Below are 23879 nucleotides of genomic sequence, written 5' to 3'. Positions count from 1 at the left end.
CTCATATTTCAAGAACCCATGTCCGACTCTGACCCAACAAGGTCGAGCCAGACGGTTGCCAAGCACCGCGTTGCACATTCTTGCCAATGAACCACGAGTACGACTATCCAGAAGATGACGTGCCGGTCTTCCCAGAGCGCGACGAACGTGGCGACGACTCGCTGCCCACCTACGACGAACTTGCCGCGCAGCACGGGCCAAACTCGAGGTGTGTAACGCAATCGGAATACGTGGAGGTTGCTGAAGCACCCGTCGCAGGTTTGGCCGATGGAGAAAATGGATAGAGAAAAGGTGTGCCGCGACGATCTCTCAATCTCTCGGACGAGTACTGACATCCGCTCACCCAGGGCTGCTGAGCGATATGCAGACCTGACACCGGAGGATCTGGAACGGCGACGGGCGCGTGGGTGGGGAGAAGGTGTGAGTCCTCCTCGTCTCTGCGCTGCCAGCACAACTGCGGTGATGGCTGATCCTCGCGCAGCTACAGGACTCGGAGCCGGTCTCAGAATCCTCGTCCACTTCCCTGCCGGCGTCAAGTGCGTTGGAGTCGCAGGAGCAGATACTACCAGCACATGTTCATGGGCCACCGCTACACGTTCAAACAGACTTTTCAGCCTCTTTTCAGCCTGCGTCTCCACCTGGCCTCGATTCAGATCCCTCGCTGCTTGCTGAACTGATCCCTGAGACGATATTCCCATCACATCTCAAGCTATGCCAATTTGGCTCTCGTTTCCTCCCTCACGCGACCGCGCCCATCCGATGTCTTCTCCCAATCCTCAACGATCAAGTACTACTCATCGGACACGACAATGGCCTGTCCGTCCTGGACATGTACCCACACGAATGGACCGAGACAGGGCTCGTGAAAAAAGGTCCAGCGGATGCAGAGGTGAGGCACATCTGGGAAGGCGAAGCGTAAGCATTCAGTACTTCTCCATCGACCAGACATATAGAGTCAGCTGCTCGCAGCGTCTTCCAGATGTCCATTCTCGAAGCTGAAAGCACTGGTCAAGGTACCCCGCAGGGCGTTGTACTCGCTCTGGTCGGTCCCGATATCGATTCTCCGAAGGACCAGGATAGTATACGTACGCTACGAATGTACAACCTCGCTAGCATTGTCAGTCTCGCGAAATGGGCAATTGGGCAGAAGGTTAGCAGCATTGAAATTCAGGTCGTGTATGTTTCTCAACGTATCGGCTAGGGGAATCGTCCTCTGAATCTGCGCTACACCCCGGGAAGGCTCAACCACCCTAAGAGACATCGTCCACAAGGGAGCATCACCAAAGGACTCCGAAACCTAGTCATCGACGCTCCCCTCGCACAACCCCAGGCTGAACCTGACCCAGTGACAGAGCCGCACGCGTCCTACTCGCAGGTCGCCGACTCTCCGGTATACACGAAACCCCTCCCGCCACGCCCGTCTGATAGCCCCATTGACGCCGGTTCTCCCTCCTCCTGGGAAATGGTGGATGAATTGCCGTTGATGTGGGCCGCGCACTACACGCCACTTGCATCTCCTGGTTCGCGGCTGCACAATACGTCCGTATTGTTCTTCGATCACTATCGCAACGAGAATCAGCGCAGCAGAGGAGGGTCACTTCTGGCGGTAGCGACGAAGTCTAACATCTTCCTGTACGAAGCACCAAAGGGCGAGAGAGCATTCCATCTGATCAAGGTGCGTCATTCAAATGCTAGTACTCGATTGTTTCGCGCCATTTTTGACAACATGCTCCTTCGCAGGAGTTCTACACGCCGTTGACTTCGCGCAGTATCGCATTCGTGCACCAAGCGGTCACGGATCCCATGTCCAGAAGCGCTTCCGACGCCGCTGTCCGTTCCGGATCGCGTGTGAACAGCCGCCATTCGCGCGTCATCTCTTTGAACGTCTCCGCACAGCGGTATTCCAATCAGCTCAGCTTATTTGTGATCTTCGAGAAAAAAGCGGGTATCATCCGCATCGCAGACTCGGCAGTCAGCGAAGTCGAGCTGTTCGAGGAGGCCAACGGCGCGCAACAATTCCTGGCCCCTCCAGGTGCGTCGTCGATGGGACGCAAGTCTCGTGCCTCCTGGGACGGGCGCGGCTTCGTCAAAGAGCCCAAGGGAGTCTGGGTGCCGCCAGTCAAGTTTGACCTGCCTATCGAGGCGAACCACTCGTTGTCTGCGAGCATGTGCGTCTTGACGCGAGGAAAGCAGTCTCATATCATGCCTCATCCGCTACCGCCCAGCATCCCGATGACAATCCCATATCGCGTTCTTCGCTGGTCCGTTCGGCCTACGCATGTCAGCTGCAGAGTATGCACGCCGTCACAACGTAGACATGGGCAGTCCCCGTTCTTGCAGGTCGTAGCATTTGGGGAGGACGGTATTGAAGTCCGGGAGCTGCCTCTATCTTCTCTTACTGAACGCAAGGGAAAGCGACGGGACGATGAACCCGTTCGCGCGATGGCCGACGTAAGCGGCAGCACTGGTTTCCTTTGCAGTGGCGGTTTTTGGAGTGACACGCATCCATCTTGGCTCGGACGCTCAGTGTCGATGGAAAGTCAAGACTCAGCGACATCCCTCGATGACTGGTCGGAGGAAGAAGTGGCAGATCGATTGCGTGCACGTCAAGGGGTCTATGGATGGGTACGCAAGGGTCAGGATGACTGGCGAGTATTCTGGGTAGGCGGTAGCAGTAGAGAGCATGAAGGCGATGAGAGCGATATATGAGTACAGTACTGGACTAACTACGGACTTGGATATATGGCTGTCCCAATGTACAATTTTGCAAGCGTAAACTATTCAGTCCGTGGAGCCCTAGTAAGTGAATACAGTAAGTAAGCGATAGATAATACCCCGTTATGACGATGTTGCGTGCGACTCGGACTGATTGCCCCGCAGGACGGTGAACGACTTGCGTTCTGGCTCCGGGGAGTTGTTCGATGAGTTCGATGCGTCGTTCGAGGGCATGCCAGGTCTTTGCTTCCGCACGACGACGAACGAACGGCCGGGTTCTTGTGGTGAAGAAATCGGCATGTCTGTCATGGTCATCAGGTCGCCCTCGCTCATGCGGCGAGACTTGCGCCTGTTGAACCAACGCTTCTTTGGCGGCGGCGCATCGTCGCTCTCTACAGGCTCCTCTGGGTCCGTCGGATTGAGGTGAGAGCGGAACGCAGCTAGGGCTGACGCGTCCTCGATGATGGCTGTCTGCGACTTGGTCCGAACATGAGGAGGTGGCATGGCACCAGGAGGGAGGTAGTTGATGTCGGCTCTTCTCGCGACGCTGGATATGGATGGTGTGGGAGGTGGCGAGTAGTCGAGGTGCACCGGGCGTTGAGCCAATGTACTGGATGGCGACTTCTTGTCCAATTTCGGGAAATTCTGAGTGGACCCGGACGCGATCGCGTACGGTGACTCGTAGTGAGCACGACCTCCACCCACTCGCGCAAAGCCTGTCTTCGGCAATTCCGGGGTACGACTACCGTCGTCTACTGGTGTATAGCCAGGGCCGGGGAACGGTTGCCACGCTCCCATGATGAAGCCGGTCTCGTCATCGCTATCCTCCTTGTATGGCTGCAGCGCATGTTCCGGCCGCAAGACAGAGGGCGGACCAGTAGAACCAGTTGGCGTATCAGTTCTAAACGCGGCTTTGGGCATTGTGAGAGGTATAGCGGATGGTTGCTTTGTGACGTGTCTCAGATCGGCCCGAGAGCGGGGTCTGCGCGATCCGCAACAACCCAGTAGCCCGAGCACGCCGAGCAGCCCACTGTCAACGACATGTCTGCTCTTGTGGAATCCAATACCACTGCACATGCGTGTCACACCCTCAATGATCTTGACTACAAGCATCAAGAAGAATGCCAGGTAGATGAGGGCAAGGATACACAGAATTGCATATGCAACCCATTGCGCGGCCCCTGAATCCACAGAAACCTGTGCAAATGGTGAGCATCAGTATGAAGATATCATTCGAGGAGACCGCTTACCGCTGGCGTCAAGATAACAAGCAACACCGCAATGACAATCCTGGCGACGCAGAATAGGAAGCTAATCAATCCCATGCTCGCGCCTTGACCCCAGGGCAGCCAGATACTGGTCCCAAGGGCAGACACAATTTCCACCACTAAGATGATAATCGCTTGTGCAGTGCCGCTCTTCTGACCGCAGCCTATGGTTACGCCGAATGCTATGTTCGTGGCAAATAGCAAGCACGCGAACAATTGTGATCCATGCCGATAGTGATTATAAAGAGGCCCGAGAGATAGTAGCGTCCATGTTTCATCGTACAGCTTTGTTGTGTTGGTAAGCGTCAACCGAACCACGAGAAAGATGGGAAGCAGAACGGACAAAACAGCGAAGGATATCGCTGCAAGGATGATAGATCCGAGGGAGGCGTTTTCCCGGCCTAGAGTCATTTGGTAGCAGGAGAAAATAGTCACTGGCAGATGGAACCAGATCAGGATGCGGACCAAGTTCCCTTGCAGTACATTGGTGTGGTAGGATACGAAGTTAGTTCTTAGTTTCAACCACGGCCTGTTCCGAGGGAAAAAAGCGACTGTTCGGAGCAGGAGATGGCTGTTCAGGGATCTGTTCTCATCTGATTGATTTTGGACAACACCATCGAGGAGATCCTTGCTACCGGCAGAATAGCGGGGACTTCGCGAGCCTCCCAGCGCCGCAGGAGGCTGCGTTTCTCCGTTCGTGGCAAGTGATGCCACCCAATCCAAAGCCCACACCAAAACACTTAACAGTATGGTTGCACCTATGATGGCCAGGAATAGGGTAAGACACATGCCGAAGAGGTCCTGCGGGCGAAGGCCGACCGCCCAAGCGAAGGATGATAAACCCGGCGTAGCATCGCTAGGCAATTGGAAAATCAGGTTGGGGGCATCAGCGACAATGTGAATTGGTGAGGAGGCATTGTCTAGCTGTGCTGAAAACTCCGCAGGTGGGTCGTATGGCGGAACTGTGAGGGGGTTCCATCGGGAATGGGCGCCGGTGGAACCTTGCGATAACGTAATATCTTTGAGGAATGCGTTAGAAAGTATGTTGCGTCAAAGCCATAAGATATTCGTACTGTACACCAATGTGGACCAAGCTGTCTGTGCCATGATGGGATCTGATTTATGATGTCAGATGTAACCGCATGGGTATGACAAACTCTACTCACATATGAAACCTGGCCATTTCACGGCAACCATCGCGAGCGTGGCGCACCATTGAGTGTGAAAAATGATATCTCTCAGAGATGGAGTACCTGGGTTGCTAATTACATGACAATTTATGACACACGACCAGAGCCACACTCACAGAATCTCATGAGAGCGGGCGAGGTGGCGAGCCGTTCACCGCTGATTGCGCTCGCGAGGATATATCCAGCACTTTCCACACGCGACCAAACGCCTTTCCCATTCCTTGTGGAACCCCTCCCCCATGCAGACGCCAATCGAGCTATTCCGACCACCAGCCAGTATCCGATTGCGAGGCTGACGGTGACCCAGAAGATGACTCCGGCGTGACCATAGACAGAATTCAGCGGACCAGGGTCGAGTAGGGTCGTGTTGACGTTTATGCAGAAGAGGAGACGCTGGTACGGGTCCAACGCATAGAGGTGTGTATCAAATGTGGCCAGTTCATAGTTGGTAGGCAGTGGGATGTAGCTTGAGAAAGCCAATGGCCCTGGAGCTAGAGGGCAATAGTTTTTGCCGGTGACATTGGCCAGTTCACCGGTGGCGGGACGCAATAAATCGCAGAAGAACGTGTTATTGTTCCATATCTCGAAGGTTAGCATCTCGGTAGTCGTGAAGAGAGTCGCTGTGGATGATCAGCATGCAAGTTGAGATAAAACAATCATCACTCACTTGCAACATCGCCTGTCGAAGTGTTTGCCTGGGCAGGAATCATCTCGGGAGTTTCGCCCAGAACGGTGAGGTTCATGAATTTCCCTCCTCCACTGTCATCATCAAGGACCTGTGCATATACCGTGGAAATATTGAGCTTCACGCTCGTGTTATCGCTGGAGAAGCAGTCCTCATATTGCAACTGGGCCGGCTGAGCATAGGTACAACGGAGATTCGATAGGGATAGGCACAGCGTGAGAAGGACGAGAGGCAATGCAACCAATGAATCACAGCACGAGGATCCCAGCATTGTTCGTCCTTGGATTGATCAGCTCTAGTTGAGAGCGTAACTTGTGGTCGTCGTTCCAGACGGCGAAGTATAATGCATGCCGCGAGGCAGTTCGATGCCAACAAAGTCCGGCCTGAAGCTCCCGTGTCATTCACAGGGAGTGCGCCACGTGATCGAGCCAGCACAACCGCGTCCCCGCGCCGCGTCTTGCTCGAAGTCATCACCTTCGCTCTCGGCTGTTAAGTCTGCAATATCTGCGATGCGTGGACCAGGCGGACCTATCACTCTTCGTCTGGTTTCTATGTCTAGCCGAAGAACCTCTTCACTTCCGATTGGGAGCTTGCTCGGTCCACAACCGCTTGACATCTGCCCGCGTTGCCAACACGAATAAGGAGATGATCTTTCAAAGAACCATGTCTGAGGAAAATCTCGGCGAGTAGCCCGTACAGAAAAAGGAGAATGTGCCTCATCGCCTACGGAGGTTGTCATCTCTCGATAGACCTTCCTGACGCTCAAAGGTTCACCTTCTCGATACCTCGGTTTTAAATATCGGCTCCTGGAAACTGTCTCGGCTTAGATCGACATCAATCTTGTTCATTCGATGCATCAAGGCTCCCAGAGTGCATTGCATGGCGCACAATTGAAATCATTCGAATTACTCACAGTATCCGCAAATGCGAAGTGGACGGATTCTCTCGTTGATTCGCTCTAAGACATCGGTCCTTCCTTCACGTAATTCCGAAGGACATGGCGACGGAGCATCTGTCCACTACAACATCTTGACATATGCGATGCGGTATCAAAACGCCGCCGGAACTCCTTCACGCTCCTCCGCACAAGTGTGTATTTGCCTCCCTACCCGCGACATCGTCAGCTTGACAGAGCTTCGACGCCGCTACCGTGTGCTCTGTGGCTTGCCGACGTCTGAAGGCTGTGCCCTGTCAAGAATGTATCGGCAAGTATGATCAGTCGTTCTCATCGGGGACTCCAGCTTCTCAGTTTTGACAGCGAAGGCGTGTCCTGGGCCAATGCCATATCAGCTTCCTTCGTGAGTGATCTTTGAATCACGAGTAGTTCTGCATTCACAATTCAACACAAGATGATATCCAGCCTGGCTATTCTCAGTTGAGGATATTTGTCATTTGCTTTCCGTATTTAGACGCATATATCTGCTGTTCGACGGCAGTGTCACGGCTGCCACGAATGGACAGCCCCCTGGTCGGTCCCATGCGACAAATGCGCAAGCGTGACGACCTCATTTACATCCTTGCATTCTATAGGCCGAGGAAAGCGGTATGCTCAGGCAAGCTCCATATAGGAATGTGGATGGTGTGCTGAGGGCTCTGCATTACTGCAAGGTTTCGTCATTGCGCTAACCTCAGTTGGGTCCACCATTGGTTTCAATTTATGGCCCGTCCGATGTTCAAGTTCCCGGTGCTATTAAGAGAATATGCCTTACCCCCTTGGCCGAAGAGTGAGCGCCTTCAAGATTATGGCGGTGTCGCCCGCGCAACTTCAAGCGGTTCGATGACTGTTATTGAGGGCGAAAAGCACGGAGAAGGAATGAAAAGGAATCCGCTTTCCTTACACAGGTAACGCCATCCTACCTGAAGGAGAATAAGACGTCAACCATCGCCACGCACTAGCCGCCCGTATTGTATGGTGTATGTCCCATGCACGCTACGTCTTTTCCACAATTGCTCCGCCCTGCGGTGATACGGTCAGGTCCTATTCCTTAGTGGCATCCAGTGCCCTCAAAATAAGCGTTATCGTTCTGCGTATTCCGGACCATACAGCATAGCCCAGACCGAAGCCGCGTACAGCATCTCCGTGAGAGAAATTTGTATACCATTTCAGCTAACTACATACGGGACTCCTTATGACATAATGGGAGCGCAAGAGGTCGGCTAGATAGACAGCGACACAACACAGTGCAGTCACCTGGTACACTGGTATGCTAGAAGTGTACTGTGAGCGGGGAGACGCGCTACGACGGTATCATTACAGAGCGGATGGTGGCAAGCGGACTCTGCTGAAATGGAGAAGCGGATTCGGCAAGTGTTTCACCACCGCAGCCGGTTGCCGGCAAGGTCTTCGTGTGAGTGTCGCGCGCCCTATGTGGAAACTTGCACCCGGATCTAGAGATGAGGGACACGAAGCAGAGCGGAAGAAGCAAGGGACGAGAAGCATCGTGCTGCCAGGAACAGGTCAGCTCAGCTGAGCTGGGGAGAGGCCGACGAGCGGGTCGGACGATGCACCACGAGCGCCGCATCGTCTCAGACAGCGACAACAGCTCCGCGACGCCGCTAGCCGGTGTCGCACATCCAATCGCCATCGTCGAGGGCGACGACCACCACCAGCTCGCACCGTGGTCACCGGCGATACCGAAGCTTACATCATATCTCTCTCGCGGTAAGCCGCGAGGCTATGTAGCCTAGACACCACCGATTGAAGTTTGCACCGGATGATTGGCTTCAGGAAGGCGCAAACCAAGGGTCGGGAGCGTTGAGTTGCGTTTTCCCGTCTTGAACCGTCGGCGGACGAGGTGCCAGGAGAGAGTCGACGCTTCCCTCTGCGACGGTGGCGTCGCGTTGAGTTTTTCCAGAACGCTTTTAACGACGTTGTTGTAACGACGTTATTGACGGGACGCACGTTCATTTTGCACGTCTCGGAGGACTTGAGAAGCACACGGTTCCGTTGGGAATGATGGAAGGAACGTGCGGACGGCGTACCACGGGTTTGACGGCTCCGAGGGCTGCTAACGTACGTGGTCGTCCTTGACTGCTGAGGTTGTACAGGCTATGAAGGACGCATCGGCACCGACAGTTAGTGCCACATGCTCCCGAGCATTATTCGCGATTGAGGCCCAAGGAACTGGCCTGGCGGAAAAGATTCACAGCGAATACACTCTCATCGGGCCGCCCATGCAACGAGGACACCCTCGGCAAGCGGAACAGGATCCCATGATGCAAGAAAAGCCCCAAATCATACCGAACGCAATAAGCTGACAGCCTAGCGAATGAGTTCCGAGCTTGCTTGACACGGAGCGCGTGCGCGCTCACAGTAACGCACGGCGCACTGGGGGCACTGCCTGAGGCACGTCGCTGGGATCGAAAGTGGACATCGACAGTGTGGTTCTCAGTGCCAGGAGAGCACAGCCTGCAGCCGCAAATAACGTTGACTCGAACAATGACCTTGATGAACGTGATCGCAGATGGCACTCACCATCTGTCTTGGCGGGCATCACGTATGCTTCTCGCGCTCAGCCTCGTTCGCAGGCGACGGAATGGTCCGCACAAATCTTCCGCCGTTATCTCCTACCGCCGACACGAAACTGCCCGTAGCCCGCGCGGCGACGCTAGCGAACGGCGAAGACATGCAGAAATGCAGGGTCCCCGCCCGCATCGCGGGCTAATATTGTGAAGAACGCGCAGGCGGCAGGACGTGAAGGGGCCGTGGACCGTCCCAGTTTCCACAAAGCTAAGACCCCGGGAACCGCGTTGGCCGGAGATACAAAAAGACGCCGGGTGGAGTGCGGCGACATTTGTCATTCGCGCGCCGCCGATGGTTTTGTAAGAATGGTGCGCGACGATTTCGATCTCCGCTAGCTGATCGGCTGAGTTCCCAGTTTGGCAGGTGCGGTGCGCCCACCACTCCTTGTCCCTCTGCCACCATCATCTCAAACGGCCATCGCGGACGCTTCTCGCTCAGCTCGCTCAAACACTTTTCCTGAATATTCTATCTGTAGCTCTTTGTACTTTCGAAGAAGATGAACGCGAATCTGGAGGAAGCAGCAAGCATTGCGGCGGAATACATTTCTAGTAAGTGTCGCACGCCCTTTACATCACCCCTTTCCGCCCGCCACACGCGATCACATGAATCTTCCGTGCCACAAGATAGGCCACCGCGCACGCCTCGCCAGAGTGTCCCCTGGTCCCCCAAGGGTACACAACGTGCCACATCACGCTGGGGCTGCCGGTTACTAACACGCACGGTCGATCACTCATTTGATCTCGTTCACGTCGGTGGCGGCGTCGGTCATCACATCGCCTAATTAACATTGAGAGTGGTCGCTAACCCGTCTCGTCCATCATCATATATCTCCCGCCATCTTAGGTTTGGACAACTTGCCAAACGAGACGCAACATCTCCTCGCAGAGATCAAACACCGCGATATTCGTTCGCACGGTGCGTCGACTCCTTGTACTCTTGACTGCTGCGTTGTACTCACATCTGGCGTTGTCTTTCGTGGCTGTTCTGATGCGTTTTGTTGTCGATTTCGGAAATCCTTTCTCCTCGCGATGCAACCTCGACACTTTCGCCCAAATTCGTTGTTCCTATAATACGATACATCTATACTGCCTCGTCACTGCACCTCTGGACACTCTTGCCGTTCCTGTCGAGCAGAACTACAACAAGAGATACAGAAGGAAAGTGCCAAGTACATCCGACATTCACTGCGATCGTCTGCCCCGGGCCAGATCCTCTCGCCGAAGGATGGCGCGATCCCACACGCCATCGCCGCTCACTATGCGGAAATCGACCAGCTTGCCGCGGAGAAGATAGCGCTCTCCGAACGGATGGTGAAGCTGGTCCAGCGGGCGCGTGCGCGGTTGGATCATGACTTGAGCCGGGTGCTCGTGCTTCAAGGCGACGTGGCGCCAGAAGTGCAGGCTGGCTATTACGCAAGCCTGACGCCCAAGACGTCGGTTGAAAAAATCAACGAGAGCCTCAAGAGCGCAATTACAATTAGAGAGGCATCCCCGTCGCCGGCGGCGAGCTCTGGGCCTCTGCAGAAGAGTGCGTGCTGCTTCGATTTTGGGTGGAGACTCATATCTGACGATCGTCTTACGCAACGTGTTGGCATGGTTCTGGTTTCTTCACAAATGCTTTCCACTTCACGTCCGAACCTAACGGGGATTCTCTTATTCGATTGGTTGCACGACTCTGCTTTACTGGAAATTCGACGTACGTAATCAGGGCGGCGGGTGGGCGCAACGGCGTCCGCGGGGAGCATTAAGCTTCCGAGCCCCGCGCCCATGTCGGTAAGTAGTTACGGCATGGGGCAGCGGTCCAGGTTGTCGCAACAGGTACACACTCGCCAGTCGCCGCTACGCACGCGGCGCGTGACGGCGTCTGTCGGGCTGGATGCGGATGAAGATGCGGAAGGTGAAGAGGACCTCGAGGAAGGGGCAGAAGAAGGGGGTGACGCAGAGGATAAGGAGCTGTACTGTTTCTGCCAGAAATTGTCCTACGGGGAGGTACGTGTCAACCGGAGCGCCCGGGGTTACGCCCAAGTGGACGGTTGCTTCTTTATGGAGGGCATGCATTCCTTACTGACTGTGGCGGCGGGGATTGTGTACAATTTAGATGATCGGATGCGACAACCCCAACTGCCGGTACCAATGGGTGAGTAGGTCGAGCGTACTGGCTGCGAAGCATGCTGACATGGACGTCATGGACAGTTCCACCTGAACTGCGTGAATTTGAAACCGCCACTGCCCGAGAACTGGTTCTGCGAGGAATGCACAGCGAACATGAAGAAAGGGCTTGGGGGAGGCGCAGTGGGCGGTGGGCGCAAGGGGCGAAAGAAGTGAGAGGATGGCGAGATGGGGCGGAGGTGAAACGGACGGAGGAGGCACTGCGGTGGCGGAGGAGTGCTGGCCGAGATAGGCAGGAGAGGATCAGACAGGGGAGGAGCCTGCGTGTGGCACTGTGGGCGCGCGGGAGCCGGGGGAGGGGACGAGGTAGACGCCGGGGACTGGGAGGGGCGGGGATTGGACGAGGGCGGTCGCTATGGAGTAACAGAGACGGCGGCAGCAACCGAGAGATCTTCGGCGGGGGACATTGAATCGAGAGATCTCTTTGAGATGAGAGCACACCTCAGTTCAGGCTCCCCATATATGGAATGTGCGATGTCACGCAGATACATTGGAAATTGGCGTAACTAGGGTCACGGGCGTGGGAGCGTGTCACGCTGCGGGCGAGAGGTCCGCGCGCGTGCGCAGGCGGCGAACTTTGTGTCCTGCGCATCCGCGGTGCGTGCTGCTGGGGTGTGGGCGGTGGAGGGGGAAAGGAGGAGAGGGAGAGCCGGGAGGGGATGGCCGGCGCGAGGGATTGTGGGAGGGCGCTAAGCCGTTCTGGGCAGGGCACAGGATGGGAGGGCAGGACCCCGGATGGCGCGCACGGGCAGCTCAAAACGCCTCGACCAAGACTCGCTCAAGCCACCGCTGCCTCCCCTTCACGCAACGTGCCACTGCTCTTCTGCCGTCCCGCCTCCGCGCATGGAACCGCTACTCTTCGACTGCTCCCCCTACTCTGACGCGTCCACTCCCCGCACACCCTCCCCCGCCTCCCTCGCCGCACACGACATGCACGCGTCCTTCGCTCCCTCCCCCCACTACAAGTCCTCCATCGACCTCGCTCCGCCCCGGTACCTCTTCGACAACTCCCATGACGAGCACGGCGTCGTCCCCGAGAGCCACACCCTCGAGGCCGCCCACATCTGGTCCGCGCCCTACCCCGCGTCCTACAACCCGCCCAGCTCTCGCGGCTCTCTCCTCGACGAGCTCTACGACCAGGACATGTCCGAGCACAACGTCACCCACGACCCGTACGCCGACCACCACCGCCGCTCTGCGCTGCCGCCCCCGGGGCACTGGGCCCACATGCCCCAGACCGCCCATGGCGACTCTCCCCTGCTGCACGGCATGCGCCACATGCACGACATCGCCATGACCCGCCGCAACACCTTCCCCTACGTCCGCCAGGACCGCGCCGAGCCCATGTACACCCCGCCACCATACATGAACGACCACGACTCGCTCTGCGGCAGCCCGTACGGCTCGCGCCCGAGCACCGTCTACAGCGAGCCGCTCTCCCTCGACGGCTCGCCACAGATGGCGATGATCGAGCCCCTCGAGCCCTTTGCGCACAGCGTGCACTCGCCGCATGCGCACTATCAGGACTATCGTCACCTCGACGGCATCAAAACGGAAGACGCTCCCGTCATCGTGCCCTCCCAGACTGGCTACTGCCGGCCGGGCTCGACAGGCATGCCTCCGCTTCCTTGCCTGCCGCCCCACAACGGCCTGCTCGTGCAGCACACGGACGACGCAGCGTCGAAGGAGACGCAGTACTTGCGGCGGCGCTGTTTCAACTGCCACACGACGGAGCCGCCCAGCTGGCGGCGCTCGACGCTCAACCCGGGCAAGATCGTCTGCAACAAGTGCGGCCTGTACGAGCGCACGCACCTGCGCCCACGCCCACTGCGCTTCGATGAGCTTCGTGCAGGGAGCAAGTCGCGAAAACAGCCCAAGACTACCGCGAACGGGAGCCCCAAGGCGGGCAAGATGGCGCCCATGGTCAAGAAGGAGCCGCGCGAGAGCGAGATGGAGGCTGCGGCGGGCGGCATGATGCCGCGGCGATCGTCGGTCTCTTCGACGAGCTCTTCCGTATCGGGCGGTGCGACAAGCGACTGGGACGATAATGGTGAGCAGCGCCGCGTTTTGCCGCGCTCGAGACGGTGTTAATTTCGCTTGTATTCATCCAGTCTCTGTCTACTCTTCAGGGTCTGCCCCGTCCTCGTCTATGGGTTCGCCAGCGTCGCAGACGTACCCCATTCCCCGGGATATCAACTCGCAGTCGCCACCTCTCATGGGGTCGGAGGGCGGGATCCGTCTGCCAAACGCCCCGTTGACGGACATTGCGTCGCTGACGCCGTCACCGCACATGGCGCCGCGCAAGTCTGCGACGATGCCGTACTACTCTGGGCAGCCGCAGACGCAGGACGAGATGTTCCGCCATGGGTCGCTTCCGATGGCTGAGGTGACCGGGTGGCAGAGCATACCGCTCCAAGCGGGGGACCTCGGGTCGGCCAAGAACGCGAAGCCGCACAAGGCCGTCATGGCCTAACTGTCTCTTGCTTTATCATGAATCGTCTTAGAGTTGCGCGGCTTTTTTTCGCATTCGCCTGATCGTTTTCGTTCGTCCATCTTATCTATTCGCCACGCTGCTGCTGTACACCACCGCTCGCGTCTGCTGTCGCCACCGGCGGACCGATATCGATACCTGCAAAACGGCCCATACCAACCCACCCACCGCGCGGGGCATGGCCAAAAGACCCGCCGCCGCGGCGCGACGACGCCCTGTACTGTTTTATAGCTGCTGCGCCGTGCGCGCTCACTGTATCACTCGGCTTGCACTCTCACCACGAACGACTCTATACACTCGCATGCTCTTCATCTCTCTCGGTTGGTTTCTTGGAGTCTGACTTTTTTTTATTCTTTCGTTACTTATTGGGTTCGTCGTTGCACCGGTGCTCATCCAGGTTTCGGTGTTCGGACTTTGCGCGTACCCGCCCCTCCTCCCCTATCTATTTATGATAACTGTGTGTCGTATAAGTTGCCCCGTCTCATTTGCATAGTCTGTGTAATCGTAGCGTATAAGGAGATCTTACAAGGAATGCAGAAAGAAGAATTTTTACATCTCAGACGAGCGCTTGCTTGTCTGGCCTTGTGCGTGAAATTTGAGAGTTCTGGCGCGGACGCTTACGTATGCGTGCGTGTGGGTATGCGTAAATGGTTGTCGCGGGGCTTCGTCGCGTCGGTGGCGTGATGGGAGGGATGGTGGGCATCGAGATCGGCGACGCCTCCCTGCACGGTTGTGGCGTTGGTGTGCGCCGGCGCCGCGCGCGCCGTGTAGTGGAGAGCACGCGGTGACGTCGCTAGGCGGGCCGTCGGGGCGGCGCCGCGTGCTGCGTGGGAGACACTCGGCTGGAGGAAGGCGTGGTGCATCGTACGATAGCCGTGATGTGTAGTATTCGTTTGTCTTTTTTGGGGGCGGCCTCCCGCCGTTGAAAGCGGTGTATGTTTTCTGTACGTGGTGTTCGTTTATCCTTTTCCTGCTCTTCCCGCCCGAAGTCCGCGTGCCTGGACTAAGACTTGCGCGTGTGCGCTGCTAGGACGTCGAGGGTATAGGGCGGCCACCCGACCCCGCCTCAGCGTTTCGCCACACATAACATATCCGCACGGCTGCTATCTCGAGGACCCTGCCCGAGGATTGGTACCGAGCGCAAATTTGCAACGCGGACTGGCGTTGAGAAGAAGTGGAGTCGAGGCGGGTCGAATGCGCGCTCAAGTGGGGAGGCTACATGGGAGGCCACCATTCTGGGGAAAATATTGTGGGCGAAACCGTATTCAGCGGGAGGTCAGCGGTGCGCCAGCACCACGACGAACGCAAAGTCTAAGATGACCCGGCGCGCACTCGCACTGACACTGAGCCGCCCAATTTAATCCGCCGATTACAAACTGGTTACTGCGCCCTATTAATGCGCCCGACGCGCACATGAACCCGCGGAAAAAATGCTTAATCTTCCGAGCTCAACGCTTTTGCGCTTGTCTTCTTCCTTTTTTTTGCAGCGCGACAGGGACGCGGACGCGGATACTTCTGGGCGCGGGGCTTACGATCTCCCAGCCAGTGCGACGTTCGTGGGATGGTGGCGCGCTAACCACCGTGACAAGTCAACGTTTCAACAAGTGCACACTCAGACGCGGCGCCATCCCGCCAAACGCAGTTCCCCATGGGCCGTCGGCATCTTGGACGGATGTCCGGCCATCCCCTGACAGAAACAGCTCGTCGCAAGCGTCGTTGGCTGTACGTACTTTTATTGCCGGAAGACCGTAATCTGGTTGCTAGCCGTCTGGGTCGACACAAACATCACGGCGCTCTTCCGCGGATCCTCAGTTCGCTCACTCCACCCCGTCGCCCCGAGCTACCACCCCGGGTCCACAATGCCACTCGTACAATCTCTCTATATCCGGCGAACTCTGCCTGCTCCCTGGCCTATTTCCGCCACGCATGACTGGGACATATGGCTCTCCCGGATCCGCACCGCAGAAGCAGAGGCTGTACCGCAATACAGACGAGTCTGCGGCGTCCTTGGGGGCCCCACGTTCTTCTCTCATGAAACAGGGAGCCACTACACCACACCACCGCCCGCGCCATGCCCGTCCGTGCTATTGTGAGCCATCTGCAGGCTAGGGGCTAATAGGGGAGCGAAACCACTCCGCCGCGGTTCTCGGGTGCTGGGCGGCGGCGAATCCTTCACGCAGCGCCGGGCTTTTTTCCTCTTTGACCCCACGCTGATCCCCCATGTCCTGCTAATCCTCGGACGAACGCGACTGTGGCGCACGCGCGCACGCGACCCCGGCGACCTGCTGCCTTCGCCGAACCTGTCCTGGATCCTGGAGAACTCTGGTTGGCGCCCGCCGGCTTGCCTAAGCTGCGGTGCTCGCGGCCTCGCGAGTCGAGATGCGCTCGCGTGGGCTTATCTTGCGGAAGAGGGACACGAAGAAGCAGGGCTGGTCGATATCGTTCATTCATACAATACTGCGGTTCGAAAAGACCGCGTTCTCGGAGCACAGCCTACGAACTCGCAGGCTTCTTCGGATGATGCCATAATGCTGCTTGCTTCCCGGACGTCACTCTGGCCTTCCTGCTTAGGCTTTGTGTATCTGCGAGTACGGCTTAGCCCCCCGCTTGGTATCTCCGGCAGTCTTGGGCTGCAGGAAGCTGGGGCTGGTGTGCCCCGAGGGTACGGTAGCGGTAGCGGTGATCAGGAAGCCCAGGAGGGCAGGAGAGAATGGACGACGTGTTTCACATCTGGCACGCGTGCCTCGAACTCGCGCGCGGGATGCCGCGTGACGTGGACGCAGCGCTGTTGGGCGAGCTCGAGCAGCCCAACGCTATCAATTGATATCTCATCGCAGCTGACATTATGCATTGCAGTGTATCCTAGGAAGATAGCTGATGGAAAACAAATATCGCAGCGTCTGAAGTGGTAATGGATGCTGTGCTGTGCTGTGCATGCGTTGTAAGTCCTGGATGTCTGGATATCTATTTATGGGCGTCACACCCTACAGGCACCTGGCACCTGCAAGTGGAGGAGCGATTGTAGAGCAGTTAGCTCCGTCCGAAGACGCCTCGCCAATCTGCGCGAGTGCTTCCATACTTCTGCACGCGCCAGGAGGGATTATGTGGACTCCGGCATACAGGAGGACGAGAGCTGCTAACGGCAGAAGCAAGCTTCCCAACTATCTCGTATCTGGATTTCGCCTCGACATGGCCAGCGAGAGGTGGCATAAAGCGCGCGTAGGTGTGAATGCACGGCAAAGCCCGCGGCACTGGCGTCAGGAACTGGCTCACTTCGAATTCGTTCCCCTTTTGTCTGCGAAAAACGTCCACAATGCATGGGCCGTGTCATGCAGAGTAAGGGATACCTGCGCCGTATCGCTGGCTTTTTCGCTTATTGTGCTGTGTCTAGCCCTCCGTGCCGGGGACCAAGGGCCGTCGAACTTGAACGTGCATTTGTAGTCCCCTCTTCAGAACTTCTGCGGTGGAACGTCCACACAACCACACACTAAGTTCCCGGTGCATGCATGTGATCGCGCGGAACCGGGACGAGGGAGAATGCACCTTGCCTATAATTACGCGTGTCACCGCTGCAATTCAGTACGTAGCACCTCTAGCGTGTGGGTAGGCCCGCATTGTGTACGTACGACGGCAGTGCGCGAGGCTTCCCTCGCTTATGGTACGTGCTTGCTGAGCCTAAGGACAAGCGACTCGTCCGCAGCCCGAGTGCAACAGCCTGTCAGTCCGTTCGGACATGGAAATGTCGCCCTACACCTACAAAATGTTGCTTGTCGAGTTTAGTGCATAGTGCGGGCTGGCTTAGGACAATGGCAGCGACGTCATGTGTGCGCGCGCACGCTCGTAGGTACGACTTGAGTACGTGTCGGCGTTTCATAAGCAAGCTTCTTCTCCCGCGCGGGGTCGCTCGTGCGAGCCGCAAGGCGGCTAGTCGTCGGTTACGGGGTGGCCCCACACTCTCCCCACCGCCCTGCTTGTCGGCCGCTAGGCACAGGCAACGTTACACGTGCAGCCTCTCGTTCAGACAGTGAGCAAAAAACGCAAGTCACACTCACAGGACACACGCTATCTGAGCGCCGGTGCAATCTCTGCATCTCTGCTGAAGGGTAGGGCGCTCGGCGACCCGCGCAGGCCAATCATCTTCGCACCGGCGGACATGGGTGTGCTGCATGAGCAAAGGAACCTTTGAGGAGACGATTCGTCAGTCCCCGGCGGCCGTGCTAGCCGTGTTGGGCGAGGGCAGCATTCCTGACATCCCCGGGAGCTGGATGTCGTGCGTGCGCGCGTGCCTTGGGCCGTAATTAATGGCAGGTGCACGCGGAGCGGATAGGCGGGGATTACTTTTGCGCCACAGTGACAGGCCTCTTGATGGAGATATCGAATGCTTTGAAGAGTCGAGACACGGCAGAAAATTGTGTGGGCTCCCGTCGCAGCTCCTAACCCCAACAGACCCTAACCATGATCTGAGTGGAAATCACGAGGATGACCTCGATCTATCACGATCACCGCGCTTGCTGTGCACGACGTTCGACTTTGCCACAGCCAGTCATCACGGCGAGCACGACCACGAGCACGACGGCGAGGAAAGCATTGACCACTGCGCAATGAGTAACACAGTCAGTTTTCCCACCGGCTCAGATGGAATACCTCCCGACACGGCCTCTGCACTATCGATTGCTCATCGCCACACTGCGCTCGAAGTGTGCGAGCTCGTCTACGGCCCTACGCTCCCCACATGGGACGCGATCGAGCGATTCTACGAGACCAACGCGACGTATGAGAACCCCCTTGTCACCGCCTCCTCCCGCGCCGTCATCGCCGACGTACACGCGATCTCCAGCCAGCTCGCCCAACTAGACATCCCCCGCCCCCTCGCGCTCCTCTACGGCATGTTCGGTCTGTCGCGCGGAAGAGGGTGGGGCGATCCGTGGTTCAAGTTCATGAGCATGTGGAACGAGGTGACCGACGTTGCCGAGAACGAGAGCTTCGGTGAGTGCGCAGTGGTGGCTGGACGACGGTGCCGAGCGCCGTCGGCGCATCCCAACCACCGTGCTCGATCGGCTGCCAGCTGAATGGACGAGCGCGCCCTGCATGATGCGCTAATGTAGTCGACTCCAGACGGACATCAGAAGACGATCGTGGAGCACGTCTTGCATATTGATCTCTTACCTGGCCTCCTCTCGTCGTCGCTCCAACCCAATGAACCTACGTCAAACTCCGTCGTCATCCCCTTGTCCCTCCCCTACAGAACGCGACCGCCTTCGCTCAGCGCGCGAGGACACGGCGGCCAGAGCCCTCCGCCGTCTATTCTCCACTTATCTCTTCCCATGATGACTCGGCTGTCCTTCAATGACGCTGGGAAGATCACGCACCACCGGGATTTCTGGGACATCAAGGTGTGCATATGCTCTGTCTCGTCTGGCATGCGTCGCTTGCACAGGCTTACGATGGACGTGTGACGCTCCAGGATCTTCTGAACCTCCTGCCCGGGATGTCCCTAGCGCAGTGGGTGACGACTCGGCTGGTCGCGCAGAGCATTCGGGGCGTGGTCGGTGCAAGTCGAATTCTCTTGCGATCTCGGTCTTCGCGTCGTACCGATGGTGCCGAGGGAAGGGACGAGGAGGAAGGAGTGTCCCCGGCTGCTGCATATGCAAGGGCAGTGAAGGATCATCCCTAGCGCGCGGATCGTCCTATTGCGCGGACATTGACTTGGTAGCGAAGGCGGACGGAAGTGCTAGGGCACCACGATCGCCGGCCACGTCGTGCTCACTCGAGTGCGGTGTCGTCGGTGTTGAGCCGTAACTGTGCTGACCGACTTAGTGTTCTTCCTGCCTTTGTGCCTCTCTTCTCATGGACTGCATCGCGTGTTCTGTACTGCAACCGACGTCTGGTGCTGTATTCGCTTCTGCTGTTATTTGTACTGAATAATCCATTTTCTTGGCGGAGGCTACTCGTCCCATCGCATATGAATAGGTACAGGACCTCATGACCGTTGTTGCAGGCTTCGTGATAAGCCTCTCGGGTATTTCCACGAGAAGTCCTTGCTCGAGCCAATGTTCTGTGCTAGCCCGCCGGTTATGGTGTTGCACGCGGACGAGAAGCCAGAACCACTTGATACCGTCTTCTTCAATGCATTCCCCAGGCACCATCCACCAGTCCACCAGCTGAATGCGTGGACGCCAATGACGAACTGGTTCTCCACAGCCGAGCGCAAAGACGCAATAGCGATCAAAACGTACCTCGAGCTCGGACGCCGTGGTCGTTCACTCGCAGGTAGGCGCCCGACATTGGCACGATTTTGGTCTGATCGGGAGCGCGCATTCCGCCATTACAAGATCTGAAGGTGATGGCGCAAGAGTGTATATAGCTGATGAAACGCATCAGAGGAGGTGCGTCAATCAATGGCAACTTTGGTAAGAACATGTCCAATCGCCGTACAATACCCGATGCGCGATGGGGAGCATGGACTGCCTCCTCAGCCGGCTGTATTGAAACGCGGCAGAAGGTGCCTAGAACGAGCTCTTTCATGATCGTCGCAGCCGGTTTGGACGTATTTTGTGAAAGAGGACTGGTTCTTTGGTGCAGACCAGACGCGTCTCGAGAACTCGGATGCTGGACGTCAATAGGAGAATGTTGAACGCCGGACGATAGGCCCTAATATTAACGATTCATGACATGGAAACGTCGTGTCATCGCTGTAATCACGGCCGGTATGATTGAATGGGAGATCTCGATATGTTCGTTAGTGAGGTACGCTGTTCAACCGGCGTTGGGGAGGCGCATGGCGGATGGAAGTCAATGTACAGCACGTTGTGAGTAATTGAAGCTGAAGCAGTGTGTAGCGCGAGTCCTTCTGCCGGTCAGTCCGAAAGCTGTGCTTATCCAGCATTCATTTCCGGTGATGTGATGAATCTGTTCAGCCTGCTCTGCAGAGAGACAGAGGCTAATGCGACACTCTCTTCTAAAGCACAGAACTTCGCGTGAGCTTCTCGCACGGCGTCACCAAGTTGGACCCGTGCCACATGTCTGCGAAGAGGAAGTCCTCGCGCCTTCTCCCTCCTCCCGATCGGACGAGGGAGATATATTGGCAAAAGCAGATCTTGTTCTTCCAGGTCTTGGGCCGAAAGATAGGAAGACAGCGGTGGTAAGCACGTGGCGGGGAACTTGAGACACTGAATTCGTAGCGAGGCGTCTCCGAGCACGTTCCACACTATCCTGTGTCGGCAGCCCAAGAGTCCCGTTCACCCTCGGGGCTGAGCCAGTGCATCGTGGTAAAGAAGAGCACTTGCTATGCATTAGTCCGTAACCCCTCGGTGGGGACTGGCATACCATACGTGTGCGCATGCCACGACCGCAGGATACAGCCTTGGCTGCAATTAGGCCTTCGAAGGTTAGGCTTTATCCAACGCTGTGCAGAAAGAAGCTGATCAGGATGATGCAGCTGCGTCCACAATAGCTATGACGAGTCCTCCCCGGAGGATACGGAGGTTTGGCATCGGTTTCAGAAACACGTTGCACCTCGATAGCTGCAGAAGTTCGGACAATTGCGATTTCTGGAGCCTGGATAGATCCGCAGAGACCTCGAGCACCGCGTCACGCCTTCCGAGGTTGAGTCTATTTCTCGTATTGGCTGAGAGGAAGATATTTCCCTCTGCTAAATGAGGTCAGGCTTCCGCTGAGGACGTCAGGTGAGAGGGAGACTGGGTCCGAACTTTAGTAGCTAGCTACCCGGAGTTTTCGATCGACAAGTCATTGCCATCATGTGCGATTAAGTTCGTCGATAACTTGGTAGGTTCATGCGGAAAGGACAATCATCGTCGGATCCTTTCCGAAGGTTCAACCCGCCACGAGTCGTCAATAATTGAATTGTAAGCTGAGCAGAACGTCGCCATAGCTGGTCTTTATTTTGCAAAGGAATGCAAAACTTAAGTTGAAGCCTCTTTCCAGACTGTCACGGGTCACGAGACCGTGACGCATCGCGCGCCACGATACCAGGCTGTGGCGTGGCGTTGAGTTCGCAGACTCGTGCCTCTTGGAATCGACATGTCACTTGAAAATGCACCAGTTTCAAAAGGAAAGTCTTACCTGAGAACAGATCTGTGGTTAGAAGGCACTGAGATAGCTCGATAGGCCTGATGATAGGCATCGCCTTGACATCCATAGCAGTGGGCATCTTCGATGTCAAGCATTACATGCACCTTCAGATCGTGCCGCACATTTCTAAATACCATCAGGTGAGTGTATGAAGTATTTATACAATGAAACACGAGGGGTTGATGCGGAGGAGGACAGTATTGGCGGCTGTTCGCTCATCACGTCGCATGCGCAAATTCCAGCGACCTCTTCTTGATTGAACTGCTCCTGTACAACGTCGGCGTCCAAATTGAGCGGTCGTTTGGAAGCGCCAAATTTTCAGTAAGCTTCGCGATGGTATTCAAGCTGTCATAGGCCGCTGAAGTGCGGAACCTAGTCCTTCATTGTCGTGGCGATGCTCACGTCGACAATCACGACATTTCTGTCTCTTCTGGTTCTCCAGGCATCCCGTACTACCGGCGCAATTTTCAATGACATCCCATCGGGTCCAATTGCTATGATGTTCAGCATCCTGTATCAGTATGCACGCCTCGTACCTCAAGCATACCAAATGAAGATATTCGGCGTTGATCTTAGTGACAAAATATGGGTGTACTTGGTGGCAGGACAGGTGAGCTATTCCTTGTCAACAATTATGTAATTTGCTACATTCTTCTGACGTGTTTTCTGACTCTTCTATACAGCTTGCTATTACACGCTTTCCAGCAAGTCTGTTGCCTACAGCGCTCGGCCTCCTGTCCGGTTATCTATATAGATCGGACTTTTTGCAGCTGAAGAGCTGGCGGATACCTCATCGGTCAGCTGGATTGCATAGTACAATTCATTCATTCATTCTCACTCTCCCACTGTCAATAGAGTCCAAACATTTGCCCAAAAGTGGATCGCTCCGTTACTGGGTGAGGAACGGCCAATCAGACGGAGCAACCGTGTCCTGCCTGAGTCCAGATCTCGCCGCCGGACAGACCGGCCAACGCTCGGTGAGGACGAGGTCGTCACGACGGCTCGCCGACCGCGCGCTCCAACAAATCCTGCAGAGTCCTTCAGAGCGCGGGGAGCATCCGCAGCACAGCGAGAGTCTGACATCCAGATGTTGATGAGCATGTTCCCAGGTGTCACGCGGGAGGTGGTTACCGATGTATTGCAGCGGAGGTGAGTAACTGGTTTTGGTGTGAGGTTCGCATGTCAGAGGCCGTTTCACCTCCGCAGGACGACGTGCCTGGCATGTGAGCGTCCGGCATGGTCCTTCTCGTGAAAATATCCACACCCGCTGACGTGCATGTTCTAGTCCTACCGTTGAGGCAGCGGCTGCAATTCTCTTTAGTTCACAGACCTAGTTCCGTCTGCCCATCTGTGTATCTCGATTCCTGTTACAGCGATCGGCACATTCCGTCTAGAGGCCAAAGGTTTCAACTCGCCATGACAGGCCAGATTGGAGGAGGTGACGTTGATATCGGAGGCCAATATATTGGCTTGCAATCTCACATGCCACGCCTGTCGCAGTCACTACGCTATCACCTTGCATGTATGCGCTTTATCTGGCAACGATCATGTCACGTCGAGCTGAAATGCGATCATATTTACCCCTGGCTTTCGGTGTATTGCAAGACAAGTTTCCGAATTCATGGTCCGGTCTTACCGGCCGCCACTCACTACCTAGCGGCAAGGCGGGTACTTCACGTACCGCAGTCAAAGGAGATGTAAATCCGACGCTAAAGCTGATCCGAGAGCGTTTCTTCCGTGCATCGGCC

At 56.5% G+C, this 23879-nt stretch overlaps 7 protein-coding genes across 7 annotated transcripts; 6 read left to right on the top strand and 1 right to left on the bottom strand.

Annotated features, from left to right (window-relative positions):
* Positions 1-86: 86 nt before the first annotated feature.
* On the top strand, positions 87-2709 carry LAESUDRAFT_655698 (uncharacterized protein; the record flags this gene model as incomplete). The annotated part of the gene is made up of 7 exons (XM_040904573.1): positions 87-208; positions 259-291; positions 348-420; positions 482-915; positions 970-1150; positions 1202-1675; positions 1741-2709. The coding sequence occupies 7 exons, from the start codon at positions 87-89 to the stop codon at positions 2707-2709; spliced, it is 2286 nt and encodes a 761-aa protein (XP_040763314.1).
* Positions 2710-2838: 129 nt separating this feature from the next.
* LAESUDRAFT_813388 (uncharacterized protein) lies at positions 2839-6222 on the bottom strand (the record flags this gene model as incomplete). The annotated part of the gene is made up of 6 exons (XM_040914482.1): positions 5841-6222; positions 5290-5793; positions 5150-5236; positions 5057-5098; positions 3966-5002; positions 2839-3912 (listed from the first exon to the last, which is right to left on the bottom strand). The coding sequence occupies exons 1-6, from the start codon at positions 6127-6129 to the stop codon at positions 2839-2841; spliced, it is 3033 nt and encodes a 1010-aa protein (XP_040763313.1). The 5' UTR covers positions 6130-6222.
* Positions 6223-9760: 3538 nt separating this feature from the next.
* LAESUDRAFT_726850 (uncharacterized protein) lies at positions 9761-11988 on the top strand. The gene is made up of 6 exons (XM_040909114.1): positions 9761-9929; positions 10225-10296; positions 10516-10908; positions 11089-11369; positions 11479-11517; positions 11574-11988. Exons 1-6 carry the CDS (start codon positions 9878-9880, stop codon positions 11703-11705), a joined length of 969 nt encoding a protein of 322 aa, XP_040763312.1. The 5' UTR covers positions 9761-9877; the 3' UTR covers positions 11706-11988.
* Positions 11989-12339: 351 nt separating this feature from the next.
* LAESUDRAFT_726849 (uncharacterized protein) lies at positions 12340-14117 on the top strand. The gene is made up of 2 exons (XM_040909113.1): positions 12340-13599; positions 13661-14117. The coding sequence occupies exons 1-2, from the start codon at positions 12393-12395 to the stop codon at positions 14020-14022; spliced, it is 1569 nt and encodes a 522-aa protein (XP_040763311.1). The 5' UTR covers positions 12340-12392; the 3' UTR covers positions 14023-14117.
* A 1782-nt stretch (positions 14118-15899) lies between these two features.
* Positions 15900-16952, top strand: LAESUDRAFT_760127 (uncharacterized protein; the record flags this gene model as incomplete). Its single annotated transcript, XM_040912694.1, has 2 exons — positions 15900-16117; positions 16145-16952. 2 exons carry the CDS (start codon positions 15900-15902, stop codon positions 16950-16952), a joined length of 1026 nt encoding a protein of 341 aa, XP_040763310.1.
* Positions 16953-18641: 1689 nt separating this feature from the next.
* Positions 18642-19609, top strand: LAESUDRAFT_609737 (uncharacterized protein; the record flags this gene model as incomplete). Its single annotated transcript, XM_040903152.1, has 3 exons — positions 18642-19026; positions 19156-19433; positions 19505-19609. Coding segments are annotated over 3 exons (768 nt in total), but the record flags the coding sequence as incomplete, so codon positions are not given.
* Positions 19610-22060: 2451 nt separating this feature from the next.
* Positions 22061-23839, top strand: LAESUDRAFT_681043 (uncharacterized protein). Its single transcript, XM_040905749.1, has 7 exons — positions 22061-22111; positions 22168-22271; positions 22330-22452; positions 22508-22741; positions 22815-22927; positions 22987-23280; positions 23417-23839. Exons 1-7 carry the CDS (start codon positions 22081-22083, stop codon positions 23463-23465), a joined length of 948 nt encoding a protein of 315 aa, XP_040763308.1. The 5' UTR covers positions 22061-22080; the 3' UTR covers positions 23466-23839.
* The last annotated feature ends 40 nt before the right edge of the window (positions 23840-23879 follow it).

Source organism: Laetiporus sulphureus (genome assembly GCF_001632365.1).
Source record: "Laetiporus sulphureus 93-53 unplaced genomic scaffold LAESUscaffold_25, whole genome shotgun sequence".
In the NCBI taxonomy this organism is placed as follows: Eukaryota; Fungi; Basidiomycota; class Agaricomycetes; order Polyporales; family Laetiporaceae; genus Laetiporus; species Laetiporus sulphureus.
The sequence above is the reverse complement of the archived record's forward strand: the minus strand, read 5'-3'. Positions and strand labels throughout refer to the sequence as shown.